This window comes from Eremomyces bilateralis (genome assembly GCF_010015585.1).
Source record: "Eremomyces bilateralis CBS 781.70 unplaced genomic scaffold P152scaffold_3, whole genome shotgun sequence".
NCBI lineage: Eukaryota > Fungi > Ascomycota > Dothideomycetes > Eremomycetales > Eremomycetaceae > Eremomyces > Eremomyces bilateralis.
Genome location: NW_022985069.1, coordinates 668,046 through 692,221, shown reverse-complemented (window position 1 = coordinate 692,221; position 24,176 = coordinate 668,046). Strand labels below are relative to the sequence as shown.

The following is a 24,176-nucleotide window of genomic DNA, read 5'->3' as shown; positions in this document are numbered from 1 at the left end:
CCTCGCCTCCATCCCCCCCCGACCAAGCCCCCAAACCACCGCCAAACCCACCACCAAACCCGACGCGATTTCCCACCTCCCTGCGCCGCTCCTCCACACCATGCGCGAATCCTTCAGCGTGCTGGACCGCAACAACACAGGCGTGATCACCGCCGCCGACGTCTCGGACATGCTCTCGCAACTCGGTCTCGAGCACCACCCAACCGCACTATCCGGCTACTTCGCGCCGACGTCCGCAACTACACTAAATCTGGCGACGTACCTAAACCTGCTGGCGACGCCGATGCAGGGGGCGTCGGAGGCGATGGAGCTGAAGGAGGCATTGGCGGCGTTCGACGAGGATGATAGTGGGCAGGTGGACGTGCGGGAGTTGCGGGAGGCGTTGTTGACGACGGCGCCGGAGGAGGGGGAGAGGGCGTTGGGGGAGAGGGAGGTGGAGAAGGTGTTGGGGGAGTTTAGTGGGAGAAGGGCGTTTAGTCGGAATAAAGGGTTTGGGAAGGTGGGGGTAGCGGGGAAAGGGGAGGTGTTTAAGTATCATGAGTTTGTGAATGCGGTTTGTGGGGGTGGGAGTGGAGGAGTTGAGGAGAAGGTTAGTGGGTGAAGGAAAGGGGGGCTATTAATTGGATATCAAGAGGACTTCTGTCCTCAATAGCAGCGAACTTTTGGCATAATGTCTCCTGTTTCAATGTGCTGGCTAAACACCCTCATTCTAGAGTATTCGTAAAGTGATTCCCTACCCGCCTGTTCCGTGGTCCCATCTTGTTTTGTAGTTTTCATGTTATTTTCCATCCGGATCCGTTACACCGTCATGAACCTCACGATATTCTTGTCAATGTCATGCATTTCTGGCCCAAAACGACACTCCGATCCGAAGATGCAAGTCTTCCCATGTGACCCATCTGCGTGCGACTTCGCCTTCGGCGCAGGGCAAACATGACCATAGATACACTTCATCTCGTCGCACAAACTACCCCACTGGCACGGGGCCATGCGCGCGCAGATGCGGAGGGCATCCATTTCCGATCGACTCGGCTCGTATTGATGCTGATGGGTGCAATCTGCATAGTATGGGCAATCGCCTCGAAGGAACCAAATATTGCAAAGTTTCAACGCCTTGATTTTGTTCACGAGGTCCTTGTCGTAAGGAACCACAGGCACGTCAATGCGCTGGCCCTTCCGATTCCGGGGAATATCCTCCGGGAAATCAATGGGCCAGAACGGCTTTCCGCCGTCCGCCGAGGATGCACGAGATATGTTAGATTTGGGCGTGAATACTGTGGCAGTTGCTTTGAGGGGAATCGGAAAGCTGAGCGTTGGAGGAGGGGTCGGAGCTTTAACCGCCTCGGCGAATGACGTAGGTGCTTTGTTCTCTGCCAGAGAAGGAAATTCTTGGCTAGAAAAACGTGGTGCCGCAAATGGGTATCCGTTTTCCACGGGACGCATGGCTAGAGCGCTACTAGAACGATATCCGGGAGGGGAGGCAGTAATGAACCCAGGGGGATGCATCACTGCAGCGCGGATTCCAGGCGTAAAGACAGGTGCCCTAGGCGTGAAATCAGGGACGGAAAGGATCTTCGTCTCGCGGAAGAGATTCATGATCTTATGCTTCCGGAACGGTAAGACGACAAGCTCTCTTTCGAACGGGACACCTTCAAGAAGTGTGATTCGCTTGATAAGGTCGGCTTGAACAATTTCCTCCAGAGTGCGAGCATATCCGTTGTCATGGGAGCAACCCAGGATGATTTGGCGACAGTGATAATCGTACAGATTGAGTTTGAAGTGTTCTATTCAGCCCAAGTCAGTGGAGGCGATGAAGAGTGCGAATGGGGTTGCCCACCGATGATTTTGCCATCCGCTCTATCTTTTCCAGAGCCCACATCGACAAAGTCGAACAGTGTCTTCGCACGGGTAAACCCTTTCATGAACTCCTCAAGGTCTTGAGTGGTCGCGATCAGGCCCGCGCGACGACAGGTTTCAGCTAGACCACTCAAGTTTGCATAAAGACGGCAAACTATTCGTGCCTCTCCGCCGGTAGAGAAGTTTGGCAACGTTTCAGAGACGTACTCGGCGATTTGGTTGTGCAGTTCATTTGCAGCTTTTCTGCCTCCATCTTCACCTTCACGCATGAACCTCTCATGAAACTTGAACTGTTAGCACAACTCGAGAGTACACACCAGGCTAGGTGCGGAGGTGGTTGCCTCCCCAACTTACAATCATTCCATCTCCGTCAAGTAGCACAAGAGCAAACGGATCCCGATTCTGTCGAATAGTCAGCCGGGATTAATGCATCAGTGAGTTTAGTGGGTGACTGCAACAGGCGACATCCATTCGCGAGGGTACTGAATGGGCATCAAATGGTGCGGTGTACAATATTAGCATGTCAACACTGGATAATCATATCCGTAGGGTAGGGCCAAGAATAGCTGCGCAAAACAATGCCTCTGAAAAGCACTCTCTGGAGCGCACAATGAATAAACATATGAGAGTGAAATTGCTCGGCGCTCACCATCAAACTATGCAGATGGCGATTCTCGAGCTCCCTGTCTTTCTCACGCTTCTGAAGTGTGCGGTTCGCCTCGCGCTCTCTATCATGGTCATCAGTTTGCTTTTCGTATTTCTCCTGGAGGGATTGATAGTGGTAGATCAGTTCCTATCAGCGTCAGTGTGTCATCACCATGTGATTGAGTTGGCTCAGAATAGAGTTTCCTCAGTACCTCGATCAAGGTGTTTTTTTCCGCATCGTTCCTTTTCAGTACATCGTAGCGCTGCCAAAGGCGAAGTGAAGGCGGGCCTGAAGATTGCACACCTTGAAGGGCTGAGTAAGTGGTCGCTGGAGATTCACGCGTGGCAAGATGGGTTCCGTCCCCCGAGCTCGCACCGTTACGGGTAGAGGAGAACGCAACCATATCATACGCTACGGGTTCGATATGTCCCGGCATGATGTGAACGATGATGAGATCACAAACTTTGAGTGAGCGAGGAAGGATCAGAACAGTGGGTGAACGAGGAAGGACCAGAGACAGTGAGTGAGTGAGGAAAGGTTCTGAAGGATTGAGTGAACGAGGAAGCGGACAGAAACTTTGAGCAAAGGAGGGTTATTTAAATCTGAAAGAAAGCCTTCTAGACGCGGAGAAATCGAGGTGATCGATGTCGTGTGTTGAATCTTGAACGTGACTCGTAGCGGAGGATCAGAAGCACTCGGATTCACCACACCGGTTGACACAAGCGCTGAGTCGGTTTGGAAGGAGCGATTGTGGAAAGCGCAATTCAAGGAATCATTCACACAGTACCACTGATGTGGAACTGGGTGTCTTACGAACTGAAGTGGTCCAACGATATTTCGAGTCTCCGGGTCATCACAGAAATGTATGGTGATGAGGCGGTGCTGAAGATTCGAAAATGTCTATGAAACGAAGAGGACCTGGCGAGCTTTATAAATTCTTCCGGACTCCAGTTTGACACTATCTTTCCTACGAGCAGATATAGATAGATATTGGTCTATCACTTCAGCGATTGGAGTCTTATGCAGTTAGTCGTTGGATAGGCGCTTCTGTTGAGCAATCCTTGCGGACTTGAGCCTGTTGGATTTGGATCGAATCTCGTAAGTTATGTATACAGCACAATCGAGAAGACAATGCTATGTTTCTGAGGATTGTATGGAAGAAAAAGAGATTGTAAGACGTATCTCAGATACCAAAGACATCTAGTTAATGGATAGGAGATTGATGTAGAGGCCGTGGAGAACAAAGAAGGAGGTTAAGGCGACAAGGCGACAAGGCGATTATTCTGGAATTCAGAGCACGTGCCTGAGGGGAAAGGGAATATGGCGGAGTTTACCGGAGATAAGCCGTGAACGGCTGGGATATTGTAGCCTGAGGCAGAAGACCCTCCTCCGACTGAGATTTTGGTCAGGCATCCGTGTCCTCGCATGGGGAACTAAGCCCGAATAGGAATTTCCACATCCATGAAGCCACATCAACTGTTCCCGACAATTGTTCTTCACCTCAACCGACAACTCCAGGTAACTTTCTAGAAACCTTTCATAGGCCGGTCAAGTCCTTCGCGCTATCACCATGCGGTTCCTTTCCTCTGCCGTCCTTGGCTTCCTCGCCACCCAATTCTCCCAGGTACTAGCAGCTGACCCTGCCAGTGAGATACCAGTATGTATCGCCCAGCTCTCCTCAGCCATCCAGCTGTCCCCAAATCCCCAATAGTCAACCTCAGTACCCAGATCATCCCACTAATTCACAACGTAGATCCTCAACGCTGCAGACGAGATTGTCAGCGGCGGCTCGGAAAAGCGAGCCATCGCCGTCACCGCGACCGCCAGCTTCCCCGAATCCGAAGTCTTCGGCATCAAACTCGTCAACGGCCACCCGACCACCGCGGTCGTCACGTTCAACAATGCTGAGGACTTCCCTGCGAACGTGCTCGCCATCGGTGGCACCTTGGCGCAGGCCTCGTCCGACCAGATTGTCCGCAACCTGACGTTCACGCAATACGGGGTGGAAGTCCCGGCCGGGGAGACGGTCGACCTCACCTATGCGTTCGCGACTGAGATGCACCCACAGGAGCTTCAGTTGGCGCTCTCGGCGATCGTTACGGATAACGAGGCGGGGTTCTATACGCTGTCGATTTTCAATGGGACGGTGAGCGTGGTCGAGGCCCCTATTAGCCTCTTGGATCCACAGATGTGAGTTGCCCGCCCATCCGACGCACCTCAGCTTCTGGACTAATGTCAACTAGTCTCTTCCTCTACGTCTTCCTTTCGGGAGTGTTCGTGGCAACCTGCGCCTTCATCTACAACACCTGGGTGGCGCCGCTATTCCCGAAGAAGTCGGCGCCGAAATCGCGGAAGCCGGAGACTCCCAGGCCGGTGGCAACGACTACTGGCGCGCAGGGCTATGACGAGAGCTGGATTCCGGCGCATCATGTTAACCGACCTGAGGCAAAGAGATCGAAGAGCAGTGGAACGAAGAAATCTAAAGCTTAAGCTCGTGGAGATGACCGCTAGGTGCTTGTTCTACTTCTGAGGTACGGTTCAAACGGCATCTATAGGGCGGTTCTAGAACGGATTTTTCATGGGTGTATGTCTTGGATAGGATATCAAAAAGTTGCATTGTACGCTCATCGATATGTCTTTGAATAGCAGCAATCTGTAGGATAGCAAGAATATACTCTTTATTCGAAAATAAGCGGAGAGCCCCAGAATCTAGATGGCTTTCACCATGCTGGACACCAGCAACCATAACCAACGCCTCGCAATGCTAATCATAAACAACTCGGGATATAAATCCCCTGCGACCATTACCCTGAACCCCATCACCTACCCTGCCCTCCCCAAAATCTCCTCCCTCTCCATCACTTCCTCCCGAAACCGAATCAAAAAAATCGTCTTCCCCGGCCACATATCCTCCCCCCCGCCCGCCCCCTCCGCCCAATGCGCCGACACCCCATCAGTCGCGAACCCCGCCCCCTCACACACCCCCTCAATCACCCCAGCCACGAACGCCGCGCAGTTCAGCTGTGAGATCTCTTTCGGCACGCTGACGTAGCCGTTGACCAGTGGGTCGTTGTCGCTGATCATGTACTCGGCGGCGTTGGCGGCGCTGCGCTCGAGGGCGTCGGCGGGGCGGCCGAAGAGGTGGCGCCAGAGGGTGGTGTGGATGAATTGGAGGAGGGGGAGGATGCGGGTCGGGCGGAGGTTGGCAGGGGAGGTGGTAGCAGAGGAGGCGGTGCGGGCGAGGAGGAGGTCGAGGAGGCGGAGACCGAGGGGGTAGCCTTGGGTGTTTAAGCTAGGATTGTGAGCTATAGTTCGATTTGTACACGTGGAGCATGGGGGGAGTTGCCATACCGCTTCTCGAGGTCAGCGATGCCAGTTACTCGTCTTTGAGCGTAGGTGATCATCTCGACGAAGAGGTATGCGAACGCAGCGCGGCTGAGCTCGGAGGTTTTGGTGCGGTTGATGTTGCGGTCGTAGATGGTCTTTTTGTTCGAGGGGTAGCGGAGGCCCGTTGATGATGCGGCCATTGTGCGGGATGGGACGAGGGATGACGCCGTCGTACTTTGTGCCATGATTGCGAGGTCAATAGGGAATTGCTCACAATGCGTTCCCTTGTCATGGAAATGGAATCCGTGGTTGGAAGTCATGCCAACAAGGAGCTACATACAATTATATTGGCGGTGTGGTTCAAATAGTCGGACGAAGTACACCTCTACGGCTTCAGGCCTCACCCAACATCCAATATCTTTTTCCATGAATGACAGTGAGATGCCATTTATCGTTGAGGGTTGAGGAAGTAACACTTAACAACAGGGTGCGTCTCTTGAGGAGAGCGTATACATAATGCGATCAATCGGGGAGTGTACGAAGTAAGTCTAAGTGCAGTCGTACCTCCGACCGTAACCTGCATTTTGTTGAAACAACAGCCATTCTGTCCGAAAGCTGGTAGCTCATACTATTGAATGTCCAGTTTTGGAAGGTCTGTCAAGCTGGATGGTGAAGACAACAATTCTATTCAGCCGATATGCCGAAAACAGCAAGCTTTTGGAACCTCATGCCATTATAAACTGATGGATATTGCTGGAGAGGCCGTCTTACATAAAGTCATCCCCCGAAAGATCTACCCTCTCAGTTCACTGATATATCTCCACATCCTCTCACGAATCCCTCTTCCAAATCCCTCCATACCAAATCCTCACCCCCACCCACTTCTGACTCCTCTTCCCCAGCATCTCAACCATCCCCTCATCCACTGTCGCCTCCCTCACCTCTTCCACAGGCACGAACCCACCCCCCTGCGCCACTTCCACCGTCTCCTCCACCGTATGCACATAACTCACTCCCCGCACCTTCACCACTTTCCCATCTGGCCCTGTGCTCTGAAACCCAGCCTGCGATAGATTCCCCATCTCCGAATGCATATTCGTCACCAGCGCCAACCCCGGCCCCCCCGGCGCAAGCAACGACTCGATCGACGAGAAATATGCCTGTCCCGGGAAATGCTCCAGCACTAGCGTCGAGATGACCGCGTCCGCGATGCCTTCGTGGGTGGGGACCGCGCCGGACCAGTCGGGCGGGAGCAGCGCGGTCGTGTTCAGCGCGATGGGCGCGGAGGAGGGGTTGGAGGGGTGGAGGAAGTCATGCTGGATGAGCTTGTAGGTGACAGTGGTAGGGATCTGGCGCGCGTTGACGGCGTGAGCGATCTTTGCGTTTGCGGCGCCGAGCATGCCGGTGGAGGCGTCGATGCCAACGACGTGCACGCGGCGATTTGGGGGCCAGGGGAAGGCGAGGAGCTTCATGGTATTGCGGCCGGTGCCGCAGCCGTGGTCGACGATGATGAGAGGTCGTTGGGGGGATGTTGGGGTTGGTGGAGTTCCGAGGAGGCTCTTACACAATTCTGGGAGGAGAGAGGTGAGTTGGAGGTCGTCCATTTGTTGGAGGATGTTGCCGTCGCTGTCGTAGACTGAGGCCCACTGATCATAGGCTTCGTTGGTGGACATGTTGACAACCAGCTTGTCTCCGGCTTTCAGCTCTGCTTGTTTAGGAGATCTGGATTGTTGAACGGAGACTGGTGATGAAGCCATGCCTGAGAATTGAGAGGGAGTGTTTTGAGACAGAGTTACTAGTACGGCAGGATCGATATCCAGAGCAATGGTGTCGGTACTTGAAAACGAGTCAATGGCATGAATTGATGCTAAGTTCCTTCTAGCGTCCTCCTGCTCTTCACGGTCTAATATAATCTTGTCAACTCCTGAATTGGCGGTTCTTCTAGACATGACTGCTCGTCGTAATTTATGGGATATGACACAGAAGTCAATCTGCGCTAGACTTGACGAGGAAAGAATTCACGGTGGCTAAACTGCAAATGTCACATCGGTATGCAGCTAGCTGCTTAGCTCTTGCTAACAGGCTCGGTGTCTGCAATGAGTATTCGGAACTGATAAGTTTGACGTCTGACTTGGACTGTGAGAACTGACTGTGCAGAGAAGCGAAATTCTCCTTGCGGTAATTGAGGGGGGAGTATGGTATAACTCGATTCACATGGTCTAGCCATTCACAAGTGCTTCTGTGATCTGTGGTGTCGATCGGTTGAAACGTAATAGTAACGGGAGGAACGCGTTTGGGTTTCCGCCCAGGCCGCGTCGCGAAGTACGGTTGACACCCAAGGCAGCAACCTGTGACTCATCTCAATTTCAGTCTTTTCAGTGTCATGGGGGATGACATTTGACATTTCCGGTGCCGCTAGGATTTCAACGCACCATGGGATTTTATTTGAATATTGTTTACTTAAACGGGTACTTTGGGAACCTGAGTATACCTTTAAAATTGGTGTTTTCGAGGTCTTCTCGATGCGCTGCAACCAATCACCTTCAATCTCTATAACCTGTCTAGAAGATAAGGACCAGTTCTGTCAGTTATACTTTGAGAGTTCTATTCAAATCTAAGTAAGGCGATGGCTAAGGGTAGTTGAAGGCTAGGATGTCTGCTCCAGAGTCATGAATACAGTACCGCCCATCCTGGGTGCCAATTGTTTCGTCAAGGGCCCCATCTTCTGATGCCACTCCATGTGCCTGTTTTGACTCATAGCGTCTCGCCCTCTGGATATGCCAGTTATATTTCATCCCGCGCTCCCCAGAAGGTGTTGGTGCTGCGAATATATATTCCGGTGAAGAAGTTCAGAGATGCTGCCGCTGACCGTCAAAGCCGGGAGGTAACAACCTCGTCGACTGACAGTGACGACGAGGAACCGGAATTCCCGGGCTTCCCCTATGTGTTCCAAGAAGGAGTCCAACTGACTTTCAGTCATTGATCCAAAGCCGGACTTGCGTTCATCATTGGATGTGATCCAAAGACCTGCGATATCGTTGTCCCGCAGTTGCCGGGGGTCAGTCGCCGACATTGCTACCTGGATTTTTGACGCTGAGAACCGGCTGATCCTGCGAGACTACTCGACGTATGGAACGATTGTCACATATGATGGGCAAGGACGGAGAAGCGTCAAAACTTCACTTGGATCATCAGCGGCTATCTCCTCATCGATTCTAAGGAAGAAATCGTCATTGAAATTCATAAGGATATCAAGTTCGTTGTGGTCGTCCCTGAAATCAGGTTATCTCCTGATCTGCATCGGGAAAATGTCGACCGATTCCTCAAGGAGGTCCACGCGGAGCCCGAGCCACCTACCGTTCCTAACAATACCCGCAATTCTAAGGAGTATTGTCCAATCATGATTAACGGGATGATAATTGACGAGTCTGAAAGGGAAACCCTGGAGAAAGAAGCAATTGAAGGAGACGCTTGAAGGAAACGCTTGAAGGAGACGCTTGAAGGAGACGCTTGAAGAAGGCTGCTCACAAAGAGGGAACTCGGAATATGCTGTTGCCGCAGTTCGATTTGATGTATGAATGGAATTGACCGACCTGCTATGTTCTCATCTAGGGGATCTGTCAAAGGGATGATATATGATCTGCAAACCTTGAGGTTAAATTGAGTTTGAGATCTTCAACGTACATGCATGGCATTTCCTAGGCCACCTTCTTCAACCCCTACTATTTCGACAGTTCCTAACGACCTGAAATGAATCTATTCACCCCTCGAATGCAATCTGTGCTGTCGACTGCTGCGCTCGCGATTTTTTGTACATGTAGCCTTGCCAGCTGTCCAACCTATACGCCATGCACAACCATGCACCAAGAACACAAAAGCACAACATATATCAATCCAAAACCCCAAGGCATACATCGCCGTTCCATGGACGCAACCCACTCAAATCCAAGGCCCACGCAACAGCTAGGGGAACGCGAAACACATGCGATATCAGCTGACCACGAAATACTGCTCCCGAATCTGCTCTCGATGCCTCCGCAACCCATCTCTCCCTTCCAGCGCTCCTACCAACCAATCATCCGTCCACCCGCTCCCATAGTTTGGATCCAGCAGGAAATTCGTGTAAGCGAATACCGCCGCATCGAGGAGCCCTGGTTCCTTTGCGCCGAAGAACCAGGTATCGGATCCAAGGATGCCGTCGAGCGATTCGAACGCGTCCCGGGCTTCCAGGTATAATAAATCCGCGTCGATGGTGGGGGAGAATTTAAGGAGCTCAGCTTCGGCGGCTTTGCGGAGGTCGTAGCCGATGGACCAGCGGACTAGGGAGTTGGAGGAGGTGGGGAGGATGTAGAGCGGCCAGATGACGGATCGGAAATTCGAGGTGAGGTAGAGCGCATATAACTGTTCCAATATCTTTATGTGAGCCTCATGTACTTGTGCGATTGAGCTAGAGCTGGATGGTGACCACTTACCCATGCTCTTCTGATTGAATGGTCAACCAGCGCCATATACGCATCGGATCGCGGGTCCGATGGCTCTTCGAATTTGGATTCCTGGCCATCTGCCCATTTGGCCAGCTTGTTTCCAGGAATCGGATCCAACGACTGCGAATCTCCTGATGTCCCCGCCGATTTTGGCAGTAGAAAAGGGAGTGACCCGGACGGCGACGCATGGTTCGAGGACGATACCACCCGGAATTGAATATTGCGAAAGCGAAGATATGCCTATAATCCCGAACACGGCGGTAAGGAAATAGTTCTAGAAGCAGTGGTAGGGTAGCCATTCATACCTGATATTTCAGACAGCTCGGATTAAACGACACCACCTCCAAGCCGTCCCCTCCGCCGTCCGCAAACACATAAAGCCGCAGCAACTCCCGACTTCGGGGAGCGCTTAATGGCAACTCGTTCGCATCATACATTGCCAGCGGAAACCGATTGAAGAGCTGCTTCACTGGCGCGGGGATCGCGAAGATGGAGCGTCGTCGCGGGACGGATGGCCTCCGCAGCGCCTCCAGGGTTGATGAGGGCGCATCGGGTTTGACCTCTCCCGATGCATCGGCATGGCGTGGCATTTCAGAAGGACATTTTGGGACGCTCATGCCGCGAGGTCTCCTTTGGTCGAGCGGAATCACGGCGATTTGAGGGTGCGGAGGAGAGAGGGGTTTTGGATGGTTGTTGGAAATTATATGAGGTGGAATAATATTTCGGGGGAGTTCCGAATCAATTCAATCAAATCCAAGTCCACCTCCGCATCTCGATTTCACAACTCCACCTGTAGTTCAGCTTTCCATGTCGACGTCACGAGGCTATCACTACTGCTCGAACATGTAGTATATAAAGTACGGTAGGTATTGGTGAGGGTAACATATCATTTTCCTTTCATTCCTTCAATCCAACTCAATCCTCGCATTTCCTTCCGTCCACGCCGTCTACCTTTCCCTTCCAAGTCGACAAGTCTCAACCCTCCCGTTCAAATTGACCCCTATCACTCCCTCCTCCCAGCTGTCAAAGACTCTTCTCCCCTACATCCACCCACCATGTCCCACCCCCCCGAATTCCACCTCACCTTCCTCGGCGACGTCATGCTCGGCCGCCTCATCGACCAACTCCTCCCGCACCCCCTCCCCCCTTCCCCCTCCACCCTCCCAATCTCCACTGCCATCACCCGCTCCCCCTCCCTCACCCCCTACCCCCTCACCGCCCCTTTCTCCACCACCCTCCCCCTCCTCCTCTCCTCTGCCCTCCTCCTGCTCAACCTGGAAACCGCCGCAACCACCCACCCTGTCCCCTGGCCCTCCAAAACCTTCGCCTACCGCACCCACCCCGCCCACATCGCCGCCCTCGCTGCCGCACACGTCGACTACGCCGGCCTCGCGAACAACCACGTGCTCGATTTCCGCGAACCAGGGCTGCGCGAGACAATCGCCGCCGTCGAGGGCACGGGAATATCGTATGCGGGCGCGCGGCAATCCGTGGAGGAAGAATGGACGCCGGCGGTGTTGCGGGTGCCGAGAGAAGAGGGGAGTGAGGGAGGGGACGGGCCGTTTTTCGTGCATGTTTGGGCGGCGACGGACCACCCGAGCGAGTGGGAAGACACGGGGCTGGTGCATATGATCGACTACACGGCCGCCACTCGCGCACGACTCAAAGCGCTGCTCACCGCCCCGCGGGCGGATGCCCCCCCGCCGGACCTCGTCGTGTTCTCGGTGCATTGGGGGCCAAATTACCGGTGGACGCCGGCGGCGGAGGTGCGGGGCCTGGCGCGGTTTCTGATCGACGAGTGTGGCGTGGACGTGGTGCACGGGCACTCGAGCCACCATGTACAGGGCGTGAAGGTGTATAAGCGGAGATTGGTGCTGTTTGGCTGTGGGGACTTCGTGGATGATTATGCGGTGGATGGGGGGTGGAGGAATGATTTGGGGGCGGTGTGGAGGGTGGTGGTGGAGGGGAGTAAAGAAGATAAGGGGAGGGAGGGTAGGGGGAAGGGGCTCGTGGTCAAGAAGCTGGAGGTGTTCCCGACGGCGATTCGGAGGTTCAGGGCGGAGCGGTTGGGGCCGGAGGAGGCGGATCATGAGTGGGTGACGGAGAAGATACGGGGGTTGAGTGGGGAATTGGGGACGACGGTGGAGGAGGGGACGGGGGAGGAGGGACAGTTGGTGGTGAATGTAAATGAGGCATAGGTAGAGCAATGGAATCACCCGGAATCCATGCATTCTACGATCGGGTCACGTCAATTGCACGGCTTGAAAATGATAGGCTTGGATTATACCTAATGAGCGGTATCCCATTGCTGGCAAGTAATGTACACGAAACCCAGTTGTCCGTGCTGGTGATAATTCAACCTCTTTTCCGTCCGTCACCACTCCATCTCAACTCGCTCGTCCGAGTATATTACCATCCGCCACCAACTTCCGACTCGTTTTTGTTGCGTGCACAAGTGGTATCAACCGTAAAGCAGCAAAGTAGACTGTTAAGACATACAAGGAAATAAAAGGAAGGGAAGGACATGGATGAACTGGTCTGCGATTGGGTATCGCAGCCTTGGTTGAGCTACCCATGCGACTGATTTCGGAGAGTATTTCGATCATGGGAGGTGGGACGCCTGGGGATGGGGCACGCTCCCCTGTGGTACGATTCCCTGCGGCAGGGTTTCCTGAGCCAGACCTTCCTTTGGCATGGCTTCCTGTACTAGGTTTCCATGCACCAGGTCTCCATGTGGTCCGGTTCCCTGTGGCTGGGCGGACGGGTTCGTTTGGAATGCCTGGTTCGCATCGGTCCTGTAGCTCTCCGCGGTCTGACCAAGGTGACCGGTGGCACCCTGACCGCCCCTGTCCCTTTGGACCTTCGCAGCACCACCCTTTCTCCTGATATTCGAGATCTTTGGGACGCCAGTCGTTTCCCTGGCGGAGCCGATGCTGAACACAGGGCTCTCCCACTTTTCGCCTCGGCCAGCGAGTTCCTTGTATTCGGTGGCCTTGGTCGAGATGCCGCCAGGCAATTTGATGTTCGGGAAGATGCTCTCTTGCTGTGTGACGGCCATGTTGACCTTCTTGTCTTCCGTGGCTGCTTTGGCCCGTTCGGCCTTCCGTTTGCCTTGCATGAAGCGCTTGTTCGCGGCGTCGGCGTAGCGTTGGTAGATGTTGCGAGCTTGTTCCGGGTCAGGGTTCCGCTTATAGTCGGCCTCAGCACGTTTGGCTTCCGTGTGGATGTCGTACAGGAAACCGTCGAGTTGGTTTGCGGAGTCCTTGATTTGCTTCTCAATGATCTTGGTCAAGGCAGGCCTCATGACTTTGAAGAGTAGGGGCTTCACAAGAGCAAAGAGGAGCTTGTGGTTGGATCGCTTGAGCTTGACGTCGAAGCCGTTGATGTCAACCCTCACCCTATTCACCTTGAAGAACTTGTGGCGACCACGCAGGTCGTCGGCAGTTTCCATATCAATCTTGAATGAGAGACCATCGCCCGGGAGGAAGATATCGGCAACACCGGTGTCGGTGATGGAGGGGAAGCCCTGCTTCCGTTTGACATAGAAGCTCACATCGCGAAGGTCCATCTGGACGCCAGAAACGTGGAGCGTGACTTGGTTCTTGTTCCTGCTCGCGATCTTCTTACGTCCCCATCGGAAGTAGTTGTCGGAGGTGAACTCCACCACATTGGGGGCCAAGTTGTCGCTCTCAATGATCAGGTTCTCAACCACGACATCCACCTGGCTATCGGAGAATTCGATGCGCGGAATCGGCACATAGCGAACGTTTTCGAGGAATCCCGGGATAATGACCTCGGTGAGATCCTTCAAGAGATGAGGCTTCAGGGCATGCTTGCCATTCTCATCATTGGCAAGATCGGAGAACAGCTTGTGGACACTGTCGCCGAACGCTTTGTTCTGCGGGTCCTCTTCGAACTGGGTGCTGAAGAATTTGATCTCGTCAAGCACACGGTCGGTGTGAGATCGGTACTTGTCGCGAAGGAGATAGTTTCCATGGTCATAGAGACGGTCCCATTCCTCATTAGCCTCATCTTGCATGATGAATCCTTGCTCTTGCAGGCATCGTCGGACGAAATGGTCCATGCCTTGGAACCAGCCACGAAGCTGTTTGTCGTTGTCGGCATCGCGGTAGATCTGATTGATGGCATCGAAGAGGTCATCGAAGGAGGTGGAGTTGGCAAAACGTTCGATCAGAGTCTTGATGTCTGTCAGCATCGGTCGACTCTTATCGTATAAGACTAGCAACACACCTTCAAGTCAGCTTCCGCCATCGATAGGCTATCATTTGAGTGAACACCTTTGGCAGTGCTCGTCCCCTCTTTGGTCATTGAGCGAGCGTGGCCCTTGTAATTCTCGGCGAGACGGAGGAGAGTCTCGATTGCTCGCTGGTCTGCCCATGTGTCAGTGTACGCTTGGCATGATACATCGAGCATGTGCACTTACAGTCTTGATGGCCTTGAATTTCGACCACCATCTTCTTGAGACGCCAAATGGTCTGCTCGCGTCGCTCCTTGGGCATCTTGCCGGAGAGATAGTTCCTACTAGACTCTTGCCACTTCTTTTTCGTTTCCTTCGTATTCTCCTTGGTCTCGTCGGGAACATTCTGGTCCACAGCGCCTTGGAGGGTGTGAGTAGCTGCAGTAGCGCCACTTGGAGCATCGACAGCTCCCTGTTGTTGAGCAATTTGAGTACCCTGTGCAGGATCACGAGTGCCAGTTGCTGCGTGAGCGGCATTACTAGCGGCCTGGTTGGCCTCTTCCTTGCCGAAAGGCTTGTTTTCCTGGTAGGCTGCCCTCACCTGGTCCTGGATGCTGGAACGAGAAACATTAGGAACTTCGCGCCAGGTGTTGTCCTCTGCCGGTTGGTCAATCTGGTCAAGCTGGTCCTGAGACGGGTTGACCCGAGTGGCAGCATTGGAAGCAGCATCACCGGCCATGGACCGAAGAAGAAAAGCGGCATCATTCACTTCGTGGAGTATCAGCTTGCGTTCTCATGACTGCACCGCCACGAAGACTTACAGAGCTTCCTAAACTGTCCATTCGAGATCAACAAAGTCCCAAGCATCCTCAAGCCCTCTAGTGCCTCCTCTCCCTCCTGTTTCGCGGTCTCCCTACCAACTGGTGCACCAGGCGCCTTCGCACCGCCTGTATGAAACTGCTGCGTCTGCCAGATGAAGTCCTGAAGCAGATTGCCGTCGTTCTTCATGAGGACAAGGAGCTTCGCCTTCTGGATGACAGCTCGCAGATCGCCAACGAGTTTCCGACCCTCGGGAGAGAGCTTCCCTGACGGGCTAGCCAGGGCATTGGAATCGATGACACTGTTGAGAGCGATGTCAATCTGTTTGTTTGAGGGGACTTTGCCTTGGGAAAGGGCAGTGTAGATGCCATATAGCTGTAACTTGTTGTTGACATCCGCATCTTTGGTTTTGATGTCAACGGGTTTGTTGACGGCTGGGGTCGACATTGCGGCGGTGTTTGATCCGTCCTTCGTTCAGATTGGAGTCCAACGCAATGGTTTGATCTGGATGAGGGGATGACTTGGAGGGTTTTTGAGAGTTGGTGAGATGGAAATGGGTACCACCAAACGAAATAGAAAGGGTGAAAATGAGACCACCATGCAATTGATGGATGATTGATGAGAATGGGTATATGGAATGGGATTGATTGAGTGAAGAGACAGTGAGAGGAAAGTTGGAGGAAGGCGAAATTGTTTGTAGGAAGAGGGACAGAAGGGGGGGGATTTATTGTCAGTCACAGATAATTCAAAGCAGGAAGTGCCGTGTATCTGTCGACCATGGCAATGACATTATACAGGGAAAGTACGCGCCACAGAAATCGGGGTTTGCTCCTGCCTTGGTGTCTCCTGATAGACGTCATTATGTCGTCCCATGGTTCTGTCCCCAAAACATCGTCTCGTCCCTCCCCTATAGGGAAGATCCATTCCATGCGCCATACACCCTGTGAGGTGTCTTGCCCTTGCTTCACACGGCAGGGCGGTAGGCAAACGGCAGAGCACCAGACGTACACGGATTGCTCGATGATAATTATGTCACAGTCCAGCTATAGCACCGTACACAGTACCGAATGCACAGTATCGATTCGATCGCCAGCCCCATCTTGATCTGCATTGATCAAATTCCCTTCATCGAATAAAGTAGTTGTTAACCAAGTTTCTTGATGAGATGAATCTTGCCTGGGCGTGCATCCAAGCTTTCCCCACATCATTCCAGCGCTAACTACGGCCCGATTGCTAGCTCTCAGACCACCCGAACTTTACGTCATGCCATCCCCACCACCACATCAGATTCGCCTCCCACTGTCTGTGGTTATCCGTATCATTTTCTGCCCCTCTAATTCATGAAAATTCGGGTCGTGGCTTCATCAGATCAAATCAGCTTCTCAATTAAAAGCTACGGGTACCTTACTCTAGGTTTATGTTTCCGCGTAGTGACTCTACTCCGGCTACGGAGGAAACGAGGGAGGGGAACTGAGTTGCCAGGGATCGGCACCCAATGATGGGAGCCCGGAAGACACCCCATGAAATCTGTGGCGTTTCCAGGACATCATCCGTCATGATCGCTGATAGATGAACCGAATTGTTGAGATTCCCATGATATTCCCATCAAAATCTCCGCGTCTTCCGCAGGTTGACCTGGCAAGGGTACGCGAAGATCGAGGAATTTCTTCCCGTCTTGCGTCTTGCGAGTACTGAATGTCTATGTACTTGAGTAGGTAGGTATCCAGCACGGTCCTTTGACTTATGACGTCGAGTATCACCAGCAATGATCACCCGAGATCATCTCATCAACGTACGCGTATTCTCATATTCAGGTTACGGTAGGATCCTTGACGGACTTGGCAATTTTTACTCCGCCAACACGAGCACTTCATCAATTATATCAACGCAGCAACCACCACGTTCATTACTTTATCAATTTAGGTATTTTTGAGGAGCTATTGACAGCGAACACCTACTTATCTATTTAGATGATAGCCATGCCTCCTTTCCAGCCCCCAGCTACCAGGTCTCAGGTCTCAGATGCGACTTTACGCGACATAGAGTACCGTCTCAACGCTGGACAAGTCAATATGCACATAATCGCCGCAACGAGTATAAACAAGAATACAATGACGAGATTAAGGAAGCGATGGAGCGAGACTAGGACCATTTACGCCATAAGAACGCGTCGCCCTGGTCCTAGACCTATTGTTACCCCCGCAATGTATATCGATCTCGAGATAGCTTCTGATACGGCCAGGGATATACCAGGACGAACTTCAGTACTTCCTCTAGGACAACTAGTCCATCTGGGTCAGCCAGCCTACCATCAGTCGTTGTATCGCGGAGCTCAACATGTCTCGCAAGGTCATGTAACGACATGCCGCACAGCGCAATGAAATATTCCGAGGGGAATGGTATCTTGAAATGCCAGACTATCCAGTAGACTGGTTAGTCTTCGTAGATGAATCCGCATGCAGCGAGAGGACTCTCCTTCGCAAATATGGATACAGTCCTCGTAGTACACCAGCAATTGATGTTCAATGGCTCCGGAGGATAGAACGGTGGAGCCTCCTTCCTGCATACGACAGCAATGGCTATCTAGAGGATCCCCTCATCGTGAAGGCAGCCGTAGATGGAGAGATATTCAAAGAATGGCTTCAGGAATGCGTTTTACTGAAAATGAATCCATTCCCTGGTCCGCGGTCTATTCTGATTATGGATAACCGCAGTACTCATCGCATTACGGTAGGTCTTCTATCTTAGCCTGGCTATCATATAAACTTACAAAGCAGTAGGGTATTCGCCAATTATGCGACGCTAAGGGTGGTCTTCTTAAATACTTGCCTCCATACTCGCCAGACTTAAATCCTATTGAGCCTTCGTTCCATGTCTTAAAAAGCTGGATGAATCGGAATGATGGTTTGCTTCTAGAGTTTAGGAAGGCTATGAGGCGGCGTTTATAGAGTTTCTAAAGGCAGCATGTGTTGCTTTACTGACCGGACAAACCATCAAGCGCTGTGGCTGAAGTCTGGATATAATGTGCATGGTATTAATTTATAGATAAATCCGAGACCGTTTAAAAGGCACGATGGTTTACTAGCTACTCCCTCTAGTGACCGGAGGGTTGATAAACGACCGTTTAAAGCGTTCGAGTAGCTTCTTTGAACCGATGCTCTTAAGATAACCATCCTTGATATTCAGCCTCTCAGCAAGACGGATAGGATTTCTGCGAGCCTCTAGATTCGTATCGCCTATAGTATAACCTTTATCATCAAGGTCCTCGCCTACCTTGATCAACTCTTCCCTTTGCGCTTCAGGCCGGCCCTGATCTATCCACTTACAAAACTCTCGGATCGTGAAGCCATCGACTGATGATACTGGAGAACTGGGAGGCACTAGAAATTGAGTTGCTATAGGTGTGGTAGGCGGCATACCCCAGGGCGTCATACCCATAGATGGGAAGCCGAAGTTGAAGTTCTGGGTAGGGCCTGGCTATAATGATAGAGTCTCAGTAGAAGACCGCACTCTTATCTGTATTGGCGGTGGTAATCGCTTGTACCGCCGGAGTAGGAGGATGCGCCAAAGATAGGGTACTACTAGAAGCTGCAGCGGTTGTCGATTGCCTGAGAATAGGGACTAGAGTCGGTAATGGCTCCATAGTTGTGCCATATTTAACTTCAATGGTAATCTTGAGGTTTTGTAGGTTGAGTTCATGATACTGATAGTGTAAAATAGCGTGGAATTCTTTAGCGTCGTTATCAGTACTAAGATCAATGTCGTTCTTAACCACAGGTTTCGTTCGGCTATCAATCTTTGCTGCAGAGAACGAAGCCTTCGTCTTATAATAATAGACGAGAGTTTTAAACCGCTTCATTGCTTATGATTCGGCGATAGATTACGCAACCTCGAGATCTTCTCGCGATTGATATCCGCAAGGCTCGCTGCTGTCGTTTTCTTCGGAAGTGCTAGCCCATCAAAGGTATGGAATGAGCGTGAGGATGATCTTCATAGTCTTGCCGAATAGATTGTACATCTTATTGGTTGATTGAGATGCTGAATTCGCAGCAGGGCTGGCAATAGGCGATGATATCCCAGGTTGAGATCCGGTACCAAATCCTTGGACATTTGCTAAACCAGAACCTCGTTTCAGACGCTTGCGAGGTAACTCAACAACACCATCAGTAGAGGATCCGCGAAACCGACTCGCATCTGCCTGCGTCTAAGTCTGCGTCGTCGAGAGTATGGTGTATCCGTTTCTATATCGGATTCCGATTCGGATTCACTATGACGAGGACTTGATGACGGGAAATTGCGGTTTGATTGATCACGCGTACGGGCCATTCCTAACAGAGTTTCGACTGCAGCTTCTTCTCCAGAGTCGTATTCGTGTTCATCGATCGAGATAGTGCTTTGGAATACGCGACACGACTGAACACTCGCTTGACTGGGGGAGCTGGGAATCCTCCTCTGACCCGATTGACGCTCTGAATGGATTTCTGCTCAGAAGCTGGAACCGTGCTGGGTCGAACGACGTTGAATAAAGTGAAGAAAGTGCGAAACCTAAAAGGTCCGGCTCCCCTGCCCGACGAGGCGAAGGAGGAAGTCACGATGCATCTGATATCCCGTTTTGGGATGCACTCACAGATGACCCCTGCAGCGCTCTCTGCAAGAACAACCAGACTGCAGTGCACCCTGGACCAGGTTCCTTCACGGCGAACGTTTGATCTCTCCGCAAGGCTGAAATACATGATTACGAGAATCATCGACCTTTGGAAGATCACCGTGGAATGAATTCCGACGCTCCATAACCGCCTCGTCACTCCGTCGGGTAAATGATGACTACTCTAAGTCTCTAACCGAACAGGATAAGAATCAACATCAACAGTGGACTAACTTATAGGACTTACGACAGAGTTTATCCATTAGTATTGACTAGCCAGAAATTTTGACTCCCTGAACTGATCTCTAGGTAAATTTACAAGAGCAGGCATAACTATATCTTGATACCAGTTTCCAGGCTGGAGACTTGAATCAAGCCGCTCGCTTCATTTGCACGCGCTAGCCAAGGACTCGCTTGATGCTTGCTCAATATTCCAGTTCGTTTTACGTGGGTCGCGAGTCTTCCGCTAAACCTCTTCCGTACCAGTCGAGCGGTGTTCCGATCTTTCTCGATCTCGGCCGTAGATTGGCTCGTTACGCCCATTATACGTATGAATGACAGAGTATACTAGGCGAAGTTGCACTTGATTTGGTGGGTGCAGCCACGGGACAAGTACGCTCGACAAGGTTGAAGGTTCTTGGACGAGTCTGAGTAGAGTAGAGTCGGGCGGCTCGATTACATAAGACTTGAGTTCGCTCAAACTCGCTCAAGCCTCCAGCCCAGCCTGGTAGGAGCCTATAGTCATCCCAGGAGATTCCCCACATTTTCTTGATCTCCCCCTCCAAATCTCACATGCGTGGTGATTTCCATCGATTGTCGCCTGGAGGTGGAACAGCCTCAAGGAATTGAGAATCAGCATATTACGGCAGAGATTTGTTTACATCATTTGAATCAATCGCGTGGTGTTGACATAGTGTAGGATCTCCGACGGGCAGTCGGATCGTCATCCCCAATTACGCTTCCTTCACAGGCGGCACGGTAGGGACGGGGTTCATAGCTGGGTGGCGTGTATGCGGAGGATTTCCGGAAGGCGGAGAATGAGTGATGTAAGCAAGGTGGTTATGTGGCGCGAGATTAAGATCAAAACATCGCTGTACGATCAGACGATCAGATGAGAAGAAAGAGATTAGAGTAGACTCGAAGCACTTGTGTATAGAGTTCATGGTATGTAGGAAAACGCTGTGTGACTAGACTACTAAATGAGGACTTTTATGAGGGCCATACAAGCACATACAGGCTGTGTTGCAAATATAAATTGGGTATCATGATCGTCATAACGCCTATTGCGTGCAGCCGTGACGAACAACCAAACGTTCAAACATCTCCTTATCTAGTCGTCAATCCATCGATCGTATGATAACCACCGCCCCAGGCTACAGCTCCGCCCCGCAGGCCACCCTCCACCCAACCCCCCACCGAACCCCACCCATCACTGCAACCGCAACCCCTAATGCCACCCCAACCGACACCCCTCCATAAACATATGCATGTCGCTTTCTCAAGCTCTTCAACTCCGCTACCCACGTACTCACCGTACTACACCCCCCCGCAAACCCATCCACCAACCCCCCGAGCACCGCACACGCGGCCGTCCCACCACCCACACCCCTCCCCGCCAACTCCATCCGCCCCAGCACAAACCCCACCGCCGCGACCGCCGTCCCAAACACGTTAGCCGTGAATGTCCCAAGCGGGAAACCCGCCGCCACGCCGTTCAGCCGCTGCGATAGCGCGTAGCGTAGCAGACACCCGAGCGGAGCAAAAGTCGCGGGGAGGGTGACGGGGCGCCAGGCGGGAGAGGGCGGGAGGGCGGAGAGGAGGATAAAGGCGAGCCAGGCGGCGGGGGCGAGGAGGAGGAAAAGGCGGTCGAGGTGGCAGAAGGAGCGGGGGAGGGAGGGGAGGTGGGGGGAGAGCAGGAGGGAGAGGTGGGAGCCGAGGGAGAAGGCGGAGAGGGAGATGGAGAGTGTGAGGAGGGGGAGGGAGAGGGTGGAGAGAAGGGAGTAGGCGGGGTAGCGGGGGAGGGAGGGGGAAGGGGGGAAGGGAGGGGTGGTGGGGGGAGAGATGGGGAGGGGGAGGTCGTTGGAGAGGGCGAGGAAGGTGTCGAGAATGAACGCGCTGAAGGAGGTGAGGGTGCCGCAGAAGCCGACGGTGAGGCCGATGTAGAGGGGGATGGTTTTCTTGTGGGTGAGGTGGGTGCGAGGGTTGGGGGTGTTTGTGGAGAGGGGTTTCGGGTGCGAGGGGTCGGCGTTGGTAGCGCTCGAAGGGTGGCTGGTAGCATGGTGTTTCTGGAAGAGTGCCGGATCTTCTTGCAGGTAACCCATGATGAGACACCCCGTGAAGTTCGCCCAGAGAACTGGGGTGATGACGGGTGCTCCGGGGTAGAATGTGAGCCAGTCGAGCCCCAGACGCGCCAGGACGCCCAAGATGGAGAAGAAGATGAGGTAGGAGATGGTGTAGAGCTGGAACAATAGCGCGGAGGGTTTCGAAATCGGAATATGTCGTGAGGTTCGTGCGCGTTCTCTTGGTATATCAGGCGGAATCGCCGCCGCCGTGTCCTCTGAGGATTGGGTGGGGGACTGCCCTAGGTGTGCTATCGTAGGAGGCATCGATGTTCGTGAATATCTAGCGTGCGTCGGCCTCATATCCATATACCCCTCTTCCAATATCTGCGAATGTCTCGGCTCCATTCCCGTCCGCCTACTTGCTCTCCTCGCTTTTCCGTCCACCTGGGGTCGCTCTCGATTGTCCTCGATCGACCAATGTTCATAGAGTGCGGATTCCTCAGGGTTCTCCATTTGTGGTGGGGCGGACATCCCATTTCGGCTATCGACATCCACGGTCAAGCTGGAGTCATCTCCAGCCGCTGTCGAGCTTTCCATATCATATCCATAGGATCTGCTGGTCCGCCGACTACTCCGACTCGGTATCTGAATTCCTTGCCCGGGCCCATATTCCGTCGCCTTGCCTTTTCCTGATTCCCTCCTTCTCCCATGTCCACTACCGCGCCTCCCGTCTTCGAGGCTCCTGTGCTGGTAGATCGCCAAGTCGTCCTGATGCTGTTCGGTCGCTGGGACTGCTAGCTCGGAGAGGTTAGCATACGCCGCTGGCATATTTTCCTCCCGTTCTTCGGAACGCTGGATCGGACTGGACGTCGCGGATCGTGATGCACGTTGCTCGCGGAAATATTGGTCGCGTGCGAGTGTTGAATTGCTCCTGCTGCATTCATTATTGTCCGTCATCGTGGCGACATTCGTGGTATTCGTTGCATGGTCGGAGACCAGAGGCGGGGCGTGTGTGAAGATCCAACAGAGGATGGAAACTCAACCTGAGCTAGGAATGATGGGATTGCGGACAAGGGATGGATATAGGCAACGCCCATGACCCATCATTAAAATACCCGATTATTGCCAATTGTCCAATCGAGTCACTGATCAAGGTATCGGAGGTGCCCCGTTTGTTGGTATGGATTGGTCTCGCTTGGAGTAGTCCTAGGTAAACAGCTGACGGAATGGGAAGATGAGGCGTTGATTTATCGATTTCCCTGCAAGGAGCTGGGGATTTTCGTCATTATGGACCCCTGACCCGATCAATCAAGGCTGAGAATTCTCCGACTCAGGGGCATAAGGTTTGAAAGGTGAGAAATCAAGTGCCTCGATCTTGAATTTCCAACCCCACTTGCATCCCTTTCCCGTCGTCCGTCCACACAATGTTTGAAGTCGACAATCGAAGGACCGGATCAGGTGTCGTCCCATAACAATAGTCGGCGGCTGGTGAGATTTTCCCTCCCCAGTTTTGAGAATTTCCCCCACGCTAGCCATAGTGCTGTTGTTACAGCAGCGAAGTTGTTGTATTGTGTAAGTTGTGTGTTCTAGCTGAATGCCTGATCCCCCGGCCCTGCAGATATAAGAGACTCATGGCAAGATTATTAATGCAGTTTGTAGCCTTATGCTCCCATAGATGATACCTTGGTCTGCGATAGTATATATACCCAGGCTTATGTAATCTTATGTAATCTACAAGATACGGCGACTAAGTATCCGCGCCCCTGGTTCGTCAGCTGAAGCTTACCTCATCCACGATTGTGGACGCTAGATCCTTTATCTAGCGCCAACCTTCTAAACGATAATGCGGTCCAAACGATAACTTAATAGCTTCCAGTCTCCTTAAGCGGAGTTAAGCCCGTTTATCCTCCGCCATTAT

General features: G+C 52.6%; 11 protein-coding genes across 11 annotated transcripts; 5 read left to right on the top strand and 6 right to left on the bottom strand.

Moving 5' to 3' along the window:
• Positions 1–61: 61 nt before the first annotated feature.
• On the top strand, positions 62–601 carry P152DRAFT_390678 (uncharacterized protein; the record flags this gene model as incomplete). Its single annotated transcript, XM_033676052.1, has 1 exon — positions 62–601. A coding segment is annotated over one exon (540 nt), but the record flags the coding sequence as incomplete, so codon positions are not given.
• A 136-nt stretch (positions 602–737) lies between these two features.
• Positions 738–3,048, bottom strand: P152DRAFT_479469 (uncharacterized protein). Its single transcript, XM_033681712.1, has 5 exons — positions 2,715–3,048; positions 2,507–2,650; positions 2,212–2,259; positions 1,838–2,141; positions 738–1,784 (listed from the first exon to the last, which is right to left on the bottom strand). The coding sequence occupies exons 1-5, from the start codon at positions 2,937–2,939 to the stop codon at positions 799–801; spliced, it is 1,707 nt and encodes a 568-aa protein (XP_033537181.1). The 5' UTR covers positions 2,940–3,048; the 3' UTR covers positions 738–798.
• A 990-nt stretch (positions 3,049–4,038) lies between these two features.
• Positions 4,039–5,178, top strand: P152DRAFT_429641 (uncharacterized protein). The gene is made up of 3 exons (XM_033677366.1): positions 4,039–4,160; positions 4,257–4,693; positions 4,747–5,178. Exons 1-3 carry the CDS (start codon positions 4,074–4,076, stop codon positions 4,991–4,993), a joined length of 771 nt encoding a protein of 256 aa, XP_033537180.1. The 5' UTR covers positions 4,039–4,073; the 3' UTR covers positions 4,994–5,178.
• A 148-nt stretch (positions 5,179–5,326) lies between these two features.
• P152DRAFT_389995 (trafficking protein particle complex subunit 5) lies at positions 5,327–6,030 on the bottom strand (the record flags this gene model as incomplete). The annotated part of the gene is made up of 2 exons (XM_033676017.1): positions 5,327–5,795; positions 5,855–6,030. The coding sequence occupies 2 exons, from the start codon at positions 6,028–6,030 to the stop codon at positions 5,327–5,329; spliced, it is 645 nt and encodes a 214-aa protein (XP_033537179.1).
• A 630-nt stretch (positions 6,031–6,660) lies between these two features.
• Positions 6,661–8,074, bottom strand: P152DRAFT_429637 (S-adenosyl-L-methionine-dependent methyltransferase; the record flags this gene model as incomplete). The annotated part of the gene is made up of 2 exons (XM_033677365.1): positions 7,195–8,074; positions 6,661–7,155 (listed from the first exon to the last, which is right to left on the bottom strand). The coding sequence occupies exons 1-2, from the start codon at positions 7,777–7,779 to the stop codon at positions 6,661–6,663; spliced, it is 1,080 nt and encodes a 359-aa protein (XP_033537178.1). The 5' UTR covers positions 7,780–8,074.
• Positions 8,075–9,820: 1,746 nt separating this feature from the next.
• P152DRAFT_391115 (uncharacterized protein) lies at positions 9,821–10,904 on the bottom strand (the record flags this gene model as incomplete). The annotated part of the gene is made up of 3 exons (XM_033676080.1): positions 9,821–10,231; positions 10,303–10,554; positions 10,620–10,904. 3 exons carry the CDS (start codon positions 10,902–10,904, stop codon positions 9,821–9,823), a joined length of 948 nt encoding a protein of 315 aa, XP_033537177.1.
• Positions 10,905–11,087: 183 nt separating this feature from the next.
• P152DRAFT_505431 (uncharacterized protein) lies at positions 11,088–12,512 on the top strand (the record flags this gene model as incomplete). Its single annotated transcript, XM_033682434.1, has 1 exon — positions 11,088–12,512. The coding sequence occupies exon 1, from the start codon at positions 11,370–11,372 to the stop codon at positions 12,510–12,512; it is 1,143 nt and encodes a 380-aa protein (XP_033537176.1). The 5' UTR covers positions 11,088–11,369.
• Positions 12,513–12,869: 357 nt separating this feature from the next.
• Positions 12,870–15,943, bottom strand: P152DRAFT_188737 (uncharacterized protein). Its single transcript, XM_033674244.1, has 4 exons — positions 15,334–15,943; positions 14,759–15,280; positions 14,566–14,705; positions 12,870–14,512 (listed from the first exon to the last, which is right to left on the bottom strand). Exons 1-4 carry the CDS (start codon positions 15,776–15,778, stop codon positions 12,917–12,919), a joined length of 2,703 nt encoding a protein of 900 aa, XP_033537175.1. The 5' UTR covers positions 15,779–15,943; the 3' UTR covers positions 12,870–12,916.
• On the top strand, positions 15,903–16,553 carry P152DRAFT_188766 (uncharacterized protein). Its single transcript, XM_033674245.1, has one exon. It carries the CDS (start codon positions 16,109–16,111, stop codon positions 16,433–16,435), a length of 327 nt encoding a protein of 108 aa, XP_033537174.1. The 5' UTR covers positions 15,903–16,108; the 3' UTR covers positions 16,436–16,553.
• A 1,187-nt stretch (positions 16,554–17,740) lies between these two features.
• On the top strand, positions 17,741–18,079 carry P152DRAFT_390625 (uncharacterized protein; the record flags this gene model as incomplete). The annotated part of the gene is made up of 1 exon (XM_033676050.1): positions 17,741–18,079. The coding sequence occupies one exon, from the start codon at positions 17,741–17,743 to the stop codon at positions 18,077–18,079; it is 339 nt and encodes a 112-aa protein (XP_033537173.1).
• Positions 18,080–21,349: 3,270 nt separating this feature from the next.
• On the bottom strand, positions 21,350–22,855 carry P152DRAFT_464368 (uncharacterized protein; the record flags this gene model as incomplete). The annotated part of the gene is made up of 1 exon (XM_033680562.1): positions 21,350–22,855. The coding sequence occupies one exon, from the start codon at positions 22,853–22,855 to the stop codon at positions 21,350–21,352; it is 1,506 nt and encodes a 501-aa protein (XP_033537172.1).
• Between the last annotated feature and the right edge of the window lie 1,321 nt (positions 22,856–24,176).